This window comes from Piliocolobus tephrosceles, chromosome 16 (genome assembly GCF_002776525.5).
Source record: "Piliocolobus tephrosceles isolate RC106 chromosome 16, ASM277652v3, whole genome shotgun sequence".
Classification (NCBI taxonomy): Eukaryota; Metazoa; Chordata; class Mammalia; order Primates; family Cercopithecidae; genus Piliocolobus; species Piliocolobus tephrosceles.
This window is the reverse complement of record NC_045449.1, coordinates 69,164,185-69,177,331: the sequence shown is the minus strand read 5'-3', so window position 1 is coordinate 69,177,331 and position 13,147 is coordinate 69,164,185. Positions and strand designations below refer to the sequence as shown.

The window sequence follows — 13,147 nt, the reverse complement described above, 5'->3', positions numbered from 1 at the left end:
ACCTGAAGCTGCAATCTCCTGGGACGTTCTCTCTCCTTCCCTGCGTCGCTTTTCTCCTTGGACCTGGCCACGCTTGGAAACACTGAATAGTTTACTTATTAATCATGTTGATTACCTGTGTAATCCTCCACAAGCAGTAGCTTTCTTTTTCCTATTCAAGGCCTTTTGTCCTTTTATTCACTGCTGTATCCGAGTGCACACAGCGAGGGCTCACTCGTTATCTGTTGAATGAATGAATGAACAGAGGAAGGAGGGGAGGTCTCCACCGAGACTGACTGGTGGGAAGGGGCCAGCCACAGACAACTTGGGGCACAGTGCATTAGGCAGAAGGAACAACAGCTGCAAAGCTTCAAGATGAGAGAGGCTTGCATGTTTCAGGATGAAGACAAGTGGGGGGCCCAATGCAGAGATCTATGTAGATGACACGAGAGAGATGACAAAGTGGGCCTCCTGAGCTGTCCCAGGCAGGGACCTGATGGGGCCTGCCCTCTGCCCCCGTTCCCTCCTCCATGTCCCTGGCCGCCTTGGCCCTGCGCTGGCTGCTCCATCTATTCAGCCCTACCCTGGCCATGCTCTGTCTGAAATACCTTCTTGCCCGCTCAATCAGCCCAGACCCCTTCCATACTGGGCACAGAGGCTCATGCCTGTAATCCTAGCACTCTGGGAGGCCAAGGCAGGCAAATTACTTGAGGCCAGGAGTTTGAGATCAGCTTGGCCAACACAGCGAAACCTCATCTCTACTAAAAAGACACAAAATTAGCCAGGCGTGGTGACGGACGCCGTGTGGTCCCAGTTACTCAGGAGGCTGAGGCAGGAGAATCGCTTGAACCCAGGAGGCGGAGGCTGTAGTGAACAAAGATTGTACCACTGCACTACAGCCCGGGCAACAGAGAGAGACTGTCTCAAAAAAAAAAAAAAAAGTCACCTTCGAAAAAACCTTCCCATCTGAACCCATCCTGACCATTCTCAGAGTCCTGGGAGGCTGTCCCTGTCCACTGTGGTTTTCAGGGATTTTTTGTTTTGTTTTTGGAGACGGAGTCTCGCTCTGTCCTCCAGGCTGGAGTGCAGTGGTATGATCTTGGCTCACTGCAACTATGTCTCCCAAGTTCAAGCAATTCTCCTGCCTCAGCCTCCCGAGTAGCTGGGATTATGGGATTACAGGTGTCCACCACCACGCCCGGCTAATTTTTTTGTATTTTTAGTAGAGCCGGGGTTTTACCATGTTGGCCAGGCTGGTCTCAAACTCCTGACCTCAAGTGATCCGCCCGCCTTGGCCCCCAAAGTGCTGGGATTATAGGCATGAGCCACTGCACCCAGCCTGGGATCATTTTATCCTAACGGGTAAAGGGACCATTTTATCTCAGAGTCCTGAGAAGGGTCAAGATGGGTTCAGATGGGGAAGAAACACACCTTAGGATAAAATGCACCGTTAAAACCGCGGCGGTCAGGGACAGCCTCCCAGCCTCATGCATGTCTCCTGGCCTTGATGTGCTGTTTATGAAACTGTCAGAAAAACTCAGAAGCAACCTAAATGGCCCACAACAGGGGACAGGTGAAGTGTGCTCAGGCCTATGACAAAAGGCTTGCAGTCATTAAAAGGAACAAAAGGGCCAGGTGCTGTGGCTCACGTCTGTAATCCCAGCACTCTGGGAGGCCGAGGTGGGTGGATCACTTGAGGTCAGGAGTTTGAGAGCAGCCTGGCCAACATGGCAAAACCCCGTCTCTACTAAAAAAAAATTAGCCGGGCATGGTGGTAGGTGCCTGTAACCCCAGCTGCTCGGAGGGCTGAGGCAGGAGAATTGCTTGAACTTGGGAGGTGGAGGGTGCAGTGAGCCCAGATCATGCTACTGCACTCCAGCCTGGGTAACAGAGCGAGACTCCATCTCAATAAATAAATAAATAAATAGACAAAAGACCATTTCATGGCATGGGACTATATGTACAAAGAATCCAAGAATCAGGCAGAATCTATTAAAAATACCTATGTTTGACAATGTACTTGGAAGGGTTATGGGATTAGTGGTGATTCTTTTTTCTCCTTTTTGTTTATCTGCCTCCTAGGCAGGGTGGATAAGAGGATCAAACGAGAGAAGGGATGAGGCCCCAGGCATGGTCAGGCGGGAGGGTGGGTCCAGCCCGTCCTGCTGGTGGAATGTTCCTGTGCTCATCAGGGGTGGGCTCCTCTCCAGCCACCGCAACCTGAGTAGGGAGAGGTACCCCCTAGAGACACCCAATAGTTAAGACAGGCCCGGAAGGCCGGGAGACAGGCCGGTGGGACTAGCTGTGCGATCGTGGGCTTCAGGGTCCTGAGTAGAAAGGACTTTTCTATTCCATCGTCCCAAGGCTTTAAAGCGGGGCCAGAGAGCGGGCTTGGCAAACTCTAAGGTGCTGTGAACTTAAGTGACACACCTGGGAGGAACGTGGAGAAGAGACAAGTTCAGGAGCCACAAGTCCTCGAGTCTAACACCAGAAACGGTCTAGGGCAGTCACTGGAGTTGCCACCTAGCCGGAGTGCCACCTCTGAGATGAGACTTCTTAGGAAAACCTTCCCCACCCCACTAACTTGTAAAGGCCATCCAACCTCAGTCTCCACTCCAGCCTGTCACCAGACCAGCCTCTGAGCCACCCTCCCTGTTCTGCCCTGCTCTGTTCCCTTGTGGCGGGCGCCAGGGTTTAGAGCCGGGCTGCATGAGGTTTGCTGCCTTGTGGCTGGTTCCCATCCACTTTCTACCCAAGCCTGTGCCTTGTATGTGGAACCAGCCTGAGAGCTCCCTGCGGGCAGCTGATTGGCCAGTCTCCCCCCGTCCTCACTGTTCCACTCCCCCACCTCTGCAGCTGGCCAGCAAAACTTTTCTGGGTCTAGGACAGGTGTTCACACACCCGGACACCCACCTGCAAAGGACAGGAGCGCTCTCCACGTGGTGAGAGGCCAGAAAATCCACACCCTGGCCCGCCTTCCATCTCAAGAGCTCGGGAAAGAGACCAGTGGAGGCAGAGGGAGAATAACTGCACAGGGCTGGTCTTGCCTGGGGCCCCCCTTGCTCTAAGCGGCAGATGTGATTGTGCCCCAGAGAGGAGAGGGGATTCCCAGGTCAGACTGCCTCTCCCGCCCTGTCACTGTTTGGGGCACCTGGGCTAATTTGTCCCTGTGAGACCAAGGCTTGGCCAAGCCGAGCCAGCCCTCTGGCCTGGAGATGTGGGAGGGGCCAGCCCTCAAGAAGCTCCCTCCATAGCTCGGGAAGTTCCATTGATCTCATTGATCTGCTGGGAGAGTCCACACCCAGCGGCAGGACTCCAGACCCAGCCCAAACCAGAGACGGCCACGGGCCGCACCCAGTGCCAGCTGCCTGCTCTCAGGGCGTGCCGCCTGACGTCCCATGCTCTCCTCTCCGCTCGTGCTCCCCACAGCCGGCTGCTGATTAAGAAGCTGCCTTCCCCTCTGCAACATCCTGTGTGAGGCCTGAGTGTGGCTGCGGCCTCCTGTTTGACGGATGTGAATCCGCCCCTGCACCTCCTACTCTGATGGTAGTGGTGGGTAGGGATCTAAACCACAGAGGCAGCTGCTGACCCCTGCGGCATCTGTGCCAACTCAGATGCCTGTGGCCGCTTTGCAAGTGCCCATGTAGTCCTGGGAAGCCCAATCTCCCAGAAGTACTAGGCAGGTCCCTGGCCAGCAGCTTAGCAACCAAACCTTGGCTGAAGGGCAGTTCCGTGGAGTGGGATCTAGGGGAACACAAACCAGAGGGAATGGGGGCATGACCAGAGGACTGTCGTCCCCGCTGCTGTTAAGTAGTAAAAGGTATTGAGAGCTAGCTATGGTTGGATGTGACTTTAACACTTTACATCCATCTCATTTAATTCTTCCAATTACTTATGAAGTGATCGATTAGGAGTGGCCCCAAGCTCAAACAGTTAATAAGAGTCCAAGTCCTTTGCCAAGCTCAGTGGCTTATGCCTGTAATCCCAGCACTTTGGGAGGTCGAGGCAGGAGGATCTAGGACCTAGGAGTTCGAGACCAGCCTGGGCAACTTAGGGAGACCTTGTTTCAGCAAAAACCTTAAAAATTAGCCAGCCATGGTGGCTCACACTTGTAGTCCCAGCTACTCAGGAGGCTGAGGTGGGAAGATCACTTGAGCCCAGGAGGTTGAGGCTGCAGTGAGCTATGATGGCACCACTGTGCTCCAGCCTGGGTGACAGAGCAACACCCTTTCTAAGAAAAAAAAAAATCCAAGTCCCAATTTGCATTCCAATCTGACTCCAGAATCCTCTGCTCAAGTCAGGCCTCTCCCCCAGGACAAAGGGGCTGCCTGTTCACAGACTGGATGGGCCCCATTTGGGATCAGCCTCCATCGCCCCCACCATCTATCCTATGGAACCACAACCACCACACAACCCCAAGAGGATCCTCCCGCCATGCCTAGACTCCTCCTGAAGTTTCCTTTCTGTTGCCCCCCCGGGCCTGTGAGATGGGGTGGAAGGTGGGCATGCACCCCCATTCTGGGGGCCTTAGCCCCCTTTCACAATCTAACACCAGACTCTCTCTCCAGGGAAGTGACTGGCAGAAAGTCAAGTCCCAGGAAATGCAAAACCATTCTGGGGAGAAGATGAACCACCTGCCTGGGGCTGGCGTGGGCAGGCCACCCAGCCCATCCAATCAGACCCCTTTCTAGGGCCTCCTACCTGCCCTAAAACTGGAACAGCTGTCCCCAGAAGCTTCCAGATGTCAGCTCCAGGAGGTAGGGATCGTGCTGGCCTCATCCATGGCTGCATCCCCAGTGCCTCGTGGGAGGGACTGGAATTTTATTTGAACAGCTCCCTCACTTCCTTCAAGGCTTTGCTCAAATGTCACCTTCTGGCAGAGGCCCACTCTAACCACCTGTTAAAGTTGTAACCTGCCCCCTACCACGCGGGTTCGCAATTGTTGCTTTAGTTCTTTTTACCCTATAGCCCGTATCGCCTTTTAACACATAATTTATTAGTTACTTTTACTTTCTGTCACTCAGGCTTCTCACCCTTTAGAAATAATTTTCCATGATGGCTGACATCTTTGCTTTGTTTAAGGATCACATCCAACATGTAGAACCATACAACAGGCATCAGAAAATACTTGAACAGGCCGGGCGCGGTGGCTCACGCCTGTAATCCCAGCACTTTGGGAGGCCCAGGCAGGCGGATCACAAGGTCAGGAGATTGAGACCATCCTGGCTAACACAGTGAAACCCCACCTCTACTAAAAATACAAGAAATTAGCCGGGTGTGGTGGTGGGTGCCTGTAGTCACAGTTACTTGGGAGGCTGAGGCAGGAGAATGGCGTGAACCCGGGAGGCGGAGCTTGCAGTGAGCCAAGATCGCACCACTACACTCCAGCCCGGGCGACAGAGCGAGACTCCGTCTCAAAAAAAAAAAAAGAAAAAGAAAATACTTGAATGAATTAACAAAGAGTTAGGACTGACTAGGGATTAACCAGGAAAGGTACCTGCCAAACACTGACCCCACGAAACACTGAGTTAGGACCCCACAGGGTTCTCAGGGAACTTCCCTCCCCTGTCCTCAAGTCTCCAGCCAAGGCCAGGGCCCTTGGACGTCAAGACTGACATCCTGTTCAGAACACCCTTGTGGACCCTGCCTTTGACCAAAGCTCCAGGACCATCAGAGAATTCCAGATTATATTAAATATTATTTACTAGAGGGCCAGGCGCAGTGGCTCACGCCTGTAGTCCCAGCACTCTGGGAGGCCAAGGCAGGTGGATCACACGAGGTCAGGAGTTTGAGACCAGCCTGACCAACATGGTGAAACCCCTTCTCTACTAAAAATACAAATATTAGCCAAGCGTGGTGGTGCATGCCTGTAATCCCAGCTACTCAGGAGGCTGAGGTAGGAGAATTGTTTGAACCCGGGAGGCAGTGGTTGCAGTGAGCTGAGATTGCGCCACTGCACTGAAGCCTGGGTGACAAAGTGAGACTCAGTCTCAAAACAAAAAAATTAGCCGGGCATGGTGGCAGGCGCCTGTAATCCCAGCTACTCAGGAGGCTGAGGCAGGAGCCGAGATCGCGCCACTGCACTCCAGCCTAGGCGACAGAGTGAGTCTCCATCTCAAAACAAACAAACAAACAAAAAATTAGCCGGGCATAGTAGCTGGTGCCTGTAATCCCAGCTACTGGGGAGGCTGAGGCGGGAGAATTACTTGAACCCAGGGAGGTTGCAGTGAGCCGAGATCACGCCATTGCACTCCAGCCTGGGCCACAGAGTGAGACTCTTGTCTCAAAAAAAATAAAATAAAATAAAATAAAATAAAATAAATATATATATATATACACACACACATACACACACACACATATATATATACATCAGATGTCCCTCTCATCAAACTCTGGGAACACTGAGTCAGGTGTCTGAAGAGAAGGCTCCAGTCTCTGCCAGATTCCTGAAGGGTAGAGTCAGGTGCCTTGCAGCCTCCTTGTCCCCACGCCCAGAGCAGCCTCTCCTAGCTCAAGAATTCACTGTGGTTCCTGGGAAGAAGAGTGGGGTGAGTATTCAAAGCCACTGTCCTCTGAGAGGCAGGGCTGGGGGGAAGGCCACCCCAAAGGGACCTAGGCAAAGCCATGGCCATGGGCACAGCGAGTGAGGGTCTCCTTGGAATTCCTAGGGAGCCAGGGCTGGGGAGGGCAAGCACTGCTGGTGGCCCCGCTGGGGGATGCCCGTCTCCTGCCCTGTCCCCAGTTTTCTCCCTGCAAATTGCTCCTGACAGAGGAAAACAGCGTTGCCAAGCAGACCTGGCATGCCTTGCCCCAGGAGGAACCCTGAGAACGATATCACCTAAGAGAGCTAAGAGGGCCTCTCAGAGCTGAGGACTGAGGACAAATGAGTCCAGGCTGCCAGCGCTGCTCAAAGCAGTCAGCCCAGGAGAGAGAACATCGGTCTCTTGGGCCTCCATCCTGGCCCCCAACTCAGGCATCTCAACAGCTGCTTTTGACTCATCTGGAAAGACCAGAAAGAAAGGCCGAATAGCTCCCCGGGGAAACTAAACTCCTTAGATGGCTCCTGCAGGCTCTTGCCAGAGATGCGGAGATCTCCCACAGTGTGGGCAGGGGCTCACGGTCCACCCGGCCCCAGGCAGCACTTCGTCTTCCGAAGGGAGGGTCCTAGGGCCGGGAAGTCCTGGCAGGAGAGGACATCCTTCCCCAAGCAAGGTTGAAAGGGGGCACGATGGCATTCCTAGAAAGTCTCCTTAATGCCAACAGAGCAGCACAGGCCTGTGCTCTCTGCCCTGCCGCCCAACAGGGTGAGGAGGGTGTACCCAGCAAGCAACCCCCAGCTGGAGCACAATGCAGAGCAAGTTTCATCCTCCACTCCCCAACACCCCCACCCCAGGAAAGACTCCCAGGCAACCGGCTCTCACTCCCGGCCCTCCCAAGGAGCAAGGGAAGCATCAAGGGCCACTGGAATGCAAGGTCAGTTTAGGAGAGGCCACACCCTCCACTGCGGCCCTCAACTCCTGAAAAAGGCCCTCGCTGAAAAACTTCTGACCCCTAGAGACTGTTTTTCTTTTTTTGAGTTAGGGTCTCACTCTGTCACCCAGGCTGGAGTGCAGTGGTGCCATCACGGTTCACTGTAGCCTCAAACTCCTGGGCTCAAGTGATCCTCCTGAGATCCCATGTAACTGAGACAACAGGTGCACACCACGATGCCCAGCTAATTTTTTTTTTTTTTTTTTTGAGACTGAGTCTCACTCTGTCGCCCAGGCTGGAGTGCAGTGGTGCGATCTCGGTTCACTGCAAGCTCCGCCTCCCAGATTCACACCATTCTCCTGCTTCAGCCTCCCGAGCAGCTGGGACTACAGGCACCCGCTACCATGCCCAGCTAATTTTTTGTATTTTTAGTAGAGACAGAGTTTCACTGTGCTCGCCAGGATGATCTTGATCTCCTGAACTTGTGATCCGTCTGTCTCAGCCTCCCAAAGTGCTGGGATTAAAGGCGTGAGACACCACGCCCAGCCGATGCCCAGCTAATTTAAAAAAAAAATTTTTGTAGAGATGCGATCTCACTGTTGCCCAGGCTGGTCTTGAACTCCTAGGCTCAAGTGATCCTCCCTCCTCCACCTCCCAAAGCACTGGGATTACAGGCATGACCCAAAATGTCCAGCCAGAGACTTTAAAATATCAGAAATTCATGAGCCGTCAGCTGATTTCCAGAGAAGACAAATTCCCTAAACCCATCAGGCACTTCCAAAAGGTCCAAGTGCCCACCCCAAGGCCTGGGAGTGACCGACGCCTCTTATGCTTCATGGAAGCTGAGTCCACCCTCATTGGGTGCCTGCTGTGTGGCAGGCCACATGTGCTGGTGACCTTTCTCATCTTGTCATGTGTGAAAACAAAGCTCAACATGGGTCAGTGACCACACTAAGGTCACACAGCAAGAACTCGGCAAGGAACGAGTCAAAACTACACCTGATGCCTAGAAAGACACTAAAAATCTTTTCTTTAAATTATTATTATTATTGTTGTTGTTGTTGTTATTATTATTATTTTGAGATGGAGTCTTGCTCTGTCGCCAGGCTGGAGTGCAGAGGTGAGATCTTGGCTCACTGCAACTTCCGCCTCCTGGGTTCCAGCGATTCTCCTGCCTCAGCCTCCCGAGTAGCTAGGATTACAGGCACGCCCCACCACGCCCAGCTAATTTTTGTATTTTTAGTAGAGAGAGGGTTTCACCATGTTGGCCAGGATGGTCTCAATCTCCTGACCTCATGATCCGTCTGCCTTGGCCTCCCAAAGTGCTGGGATTACAGGCGTGAGCATCTGCGCCCAGACTAATTATTTTTTTATTTTTTGTTTTTAAAGAGATGAAGGATAGACGGATGAAGGATGAAGATAAAGGACTGTCAGGGGCCGGGTACAGTGGCTCATGCTATAATCCCAGCACTTTGGGAGGCTGAGGCAGGCATATCACCTGAAGTTAGGAGTTCAAGACCCGCGTGGCCAATATGGTGAAACTCTGTCTCTACAAAAAATACAAAAATACAAAAATTAGCCGGGCATGGTGGTGCCTGCCTGCAATCCCAGCTAATCGGGAGGCTGAGGCAGAAGAACTGCTTGAACCTGGGAGGCTGAGGTTGCCGTGAGCTGAGATCATGCCACTGTGCTCCAGCCTGGGCGACAGAGGAGACTTCGTCTCAAAAGAGGAAAAAAAAGAAAAAGACTGTCAGGCAGGAGGGATAATTTTTTGTTTTTTTTTTTGAGATGGAATTTCACTCTAGTTGCCCAGGCTGGAGTGCAATGACACAATCTTGGCTCACTGCAACCTCCGCCTCGCAGGTTCAAATGATTCTCCTGCCTCAGCCTCCCAGGTAGCTGGGATTACAGGCACCTGCCACAACGCCCAGCCAATTTTTTGTATTTTTAGTAGAGACGAGGTTTCACCATGTTGGCCGGGCTGATCTCGAACTCGACCTCAGGTGATCCACCCGCCTCAGCGTCCCAAAGTGCTGGGATTACAGGCTTGAGCCACCACGCCTAGCCTCTGTTTTTTTTTTTTGAAACGAATTCTCACTCTATTGCCCAGGCTGGAGTGCAATGGCGCGATCTCGGCTCACTGCAACCTCTGCCTCCTGGGTTCAAGTAATCACTACCTCAGCCTCCTGAGTAGCTGGGATTACAGGCGTGTACCACCATGCCCAGCTAATTTTGCATTTTTAAGTAGAGATGAGTTTCACCATGTGGGCAAGGCTAGTCTCGAACTCCTGACCTTATGATCCGCCCGCCTTGGCCTCCCAAAGTGTTAAGTGTTGGGTTTACATGTTAGGCCACGATGCCCGGCCTAATTTTTTGCTCTCTAATTTTACAATTTCTACATTTCCTTTTTCCCACTATGGGCTCCTATTGCCTTTTCTATTTTTTAAATGAACAGCGATCACCTGGGATTATGGGCCATTTTTTTTTTTTTTTTTTTGAGACGGAGTCTCGCTCTGTTGCCCAGGCTGGAGTGCAGAGGGGCGATCTCGTCTCACTGCAAGCTCCGCCTCCCGGACTCATGCCATTCTCCTGCCTCAGTCTCCCGAGTAGCTGGGACTACAGGCACCCGCCACCTCGCCCGGCTAGTTTTTTGTATTTTTAGTGGAGACGGGGTTTCACCGTGTTAGCCAGGATGGTGTCTATCTCCTGACCTCGTGAACCGCCCGTCTCAGCCTCCCAAACTGCTGGGATTACAGGCTTGAGCCACCGCGCCCCGTCTATGGGCCATTTTTTGTTTGTTTGTTTTGAGACGGAGTTTTGCTCTTATTGGTCAGGCTGGAGTGCAATGGCGCGATCTTGGGTCACCACAATCTCCACCTTCCAGGTTCAAGCAATTCTCCTGCCTCAGCTTTCCCATCCCAGTAGCTAGGATTACAGGCATGTGCCACCACGGCCAGCTAATTTTGTTTTTTTTTTTTGTTTTTTTTTTTTGAGACGGAGTCTTGCTGTGTCTCCTGGGCTGGAGTGCAGTGGCCGGATCTCAGCTCACTGCAAGCTCCGCCTCCCGGGTTCACGCCATTCTCCTGCCTCAGCCTCCGGAGTAGCTGGGACTACAGGCGCCCACCACCTCGCCCGGCTAGTTTTTTGTATTTTTTTTAGTAGAGACGGGGTTTCACCGTGTTAGCCAGGATGGTCTCGATCTCCTGACCTTGTGAACAGCCCGTCTCGGCCTCCCAAAGTGCTGGGATTACAGGCTTGAGCCACCGCGCCCGGCCTATTAATTTTGTATATTTAATAGAGACGGGGTTTCTCCATGTTGGTCAGACTGGTCTCAAACTCCTGACTTCAGGCGATCGGCCCACCTCGGCCTTCCAAAGTGCTGGGATTACAGGTGTGAGCCACCACGCCTGGCCTTTTTTTCTTTTAATGTTGTGGTATATTAAAAAGTTATTTATACTAACAGGTCTGGCATGGCAGTTCACACCTGTAATCCCAACACTTTGGGAGGCAGGAGGATCACTTGAGCCCAGGGATTTGAGACCAGCCTGGGCAACATGGCAAAACCCCCTTTCTAAAAAAAATACAAAATTAGTTGTGCATGGTGCTACGCGCTTGTAGTCCCAGCTACTCAGAAGGCTGAGGTGGGAGAATCACTTGAGCCTGGGAGGTCGAGGCTGCAGTGAGCCTCCGTCTCCCGGTGACTGCACCACTGCACTCTAGCTTGGGTGACAGAACAAGACCCTGTCTCAAAAAAAGAAAAAAAAAGTTAGTAACAGCTGGGCACAGTGGCTCAGCTGTAATCCCAACGCTTTGGTGGGAGGGTCACTTGAGTCCAGGAGTTTGAGACTAGCCTGGGTAACATAAGGTGAGATCCCATCTCTACAAATTAAAAAATACATTATTAAAGAAAAAAAGAATTTGGTCAACTTAGTTTAAAAAAAAGAAAAAGAGAAAATAAGTTACTTTTTTTCTCTTTTATTTTTACGAATGTAGTGTCATTTTAATGTAATTAAAAGCATATTAATCTGACACCAAAGGGGAAACTCCATTGCCTCAAGGAAGAATGGGGATGCCAAATGACCCTACACCCCGGAAACCCTGTCCAGGGGTCCCCACAAAGATGGGCCCAGTCTAACTTCAGAGGAAAGGAGTGAACTCTGATTAGAAGCCCAAGAGCTGAGTTTGAGTTCTGTCTGCCACAGCTAGCCACTGTGGGAAGATCGCCTAAGAAAACTAAACCCCAAATCCCAGTTCATAAAATAAAGTTGAGCCATCTCTCCCACAATTCTCCTCGTGCCTCTGCTCACACAGACCCAGACAGTTTTCCTCAAATGCCACTTTATTTTATTTTATTTTTTGAGACAGGGTCTCACTCTGTCCCTAAGCTGGGGTGTGGTGGCGCTACAATGACTCACTGCAACCTCTACCTCCTGGGCTCAGGCAGTCCTCCCACCTCAGGCTCCTGAGTAGCTGGGACTACAGGTGCACGCCACCATGCCTGGCTAATTTTTGCTATTATTTGTAGAGACGAGGTCTCACTATGCTGCCCAGGCTGGTCTCAAACTCTCGGGCTCAGGGGATCCTCCCGCCTTGGCTTCCCAAAGTGCTGGGATTACAGCGCTGAGCCAATGCACCCAGCCTCAAATGCCACTTCTGACCTTAGCTTCCCCCGGGCTGGGCCACAGCTCTTCTGTGGCAGCTCTGCTCTTCCTACCAGGGTTTCCTTGTCACCTTGACACACCCATTCCCTCCCTGCCCGCTCCCTGCTCAGAATCCTCTCTGTAGCCCCTTCAAGAGAACTCAAGGTTTCTCTTGAACTACAAACTCCCGCAGGGGGTCCCCGGAGCCCAGGTTAGGGCTGCCAGCAGTCTGCAGTCGCATACGGATACCCAGGGGAAGGGGCGCCCGACTCACTCAAAGCTCACCTGTACAGGTGAGCGCCTCAAAGCGCCGCTCTACAGCTCCTCTGGTTACGGTCAGTTCTCCCCACAGCCAAGGCCCAGTATGTCCACTAATCGTCCAGCTGGAGCAAACTCAGGCACACTTTCTTTGGCAAGATAGAATTTTCCACTTCTCGCCAAATCCCACGGCGCAAACCCCACCCGTCAGCATGGAGGGCAGACTGGGTCTCCGCACTGTCATGTGAAGGTGTCCAAAGCCGCCCCGGCTGGAGAAAGGCCGGAGACCGAAGTCCCTCCCGCGGGCTTCCTGCGTCCGGGGATTAGGAGGCACAAAGGGCCGGCAGGGACACAGCCCAGATGGCAGGGGCAGGGGCTAAGCCGCCGAGGCACCGCGCTCCGGCCGCCGCCCGTGGGGAGGGGGTCACCGCAGACGCGCGTCGCCGACCCCGCTGGCCTGGCGCCTACACGTGGGTCCGGGGACTCCGTCTCTGCCCGCGGTGCCCCCCGCACCCAGCCGGCCCGGGCACCTGTTCTCCTCCTCTCCTAAGCCAACATTATTGTGCAAACCCAAGCCCAAGTTTCAGTCATCGCGCGGATCAGGCAGAGAAGTTCCCCGCGGAACTTTCTACAGGTGTCTCTCTCCCAGGCCACGACAGCGACGCGGACAGGGGCGAGGCGCTCCGACCTGGGCGCAGCCCTCCCGCCCTGGCCCGACAGCCCAGGGGTCTTGGGCCTCCCCGCCCCGCGTGGGACTCCCGAGGGGACTGAGCCGGCGGGGCCAGTCCGGCGCGCAC

At 53.1% G+C, this 13,147-nt stretch overlaps 1 protein-coding gene across 9 annotated transcripts in view; it reads right to left on the bottom strand.

Annotated features, from left to right (window-relative positions):
* LLGL2 (LLGL scribble cell polarity complex component 2) overlaps positions 1-13,147 on the bottom strand; it is a 51,012-nt gene that overhangs the window by 37,724 nt on the left and 141 nt on the right. Inside the window, exons 1-2 of one of the 9 annotated variants that reach the window (XM_023211815.2) lie at positions 12,378-13,132; positions 116-221 (exon numbers count right to left, since the gene is read on the bottom strand). The exons of 6 other annotated variants lie outside the window; for them this stretch is intronic. Coding sequence is in view for 1 of the 3 variants with exons in the window: in XM_023211813.2 (XP_023067581.1) it covers positions 2,893-2,961 (69 nt within the window). In the remaining 2 variants the exon portion in view is untranslated. Of the gene's footprint in view, positions 1-115; positions 222-2,892; positions 4,028-12,377; positions 13,133-13,147 lie in introns of those variants that run through there. 2 more of the 9 variants (XM_023211814.1, XM_023211813.2) reach the window with 2 other exon arrangements.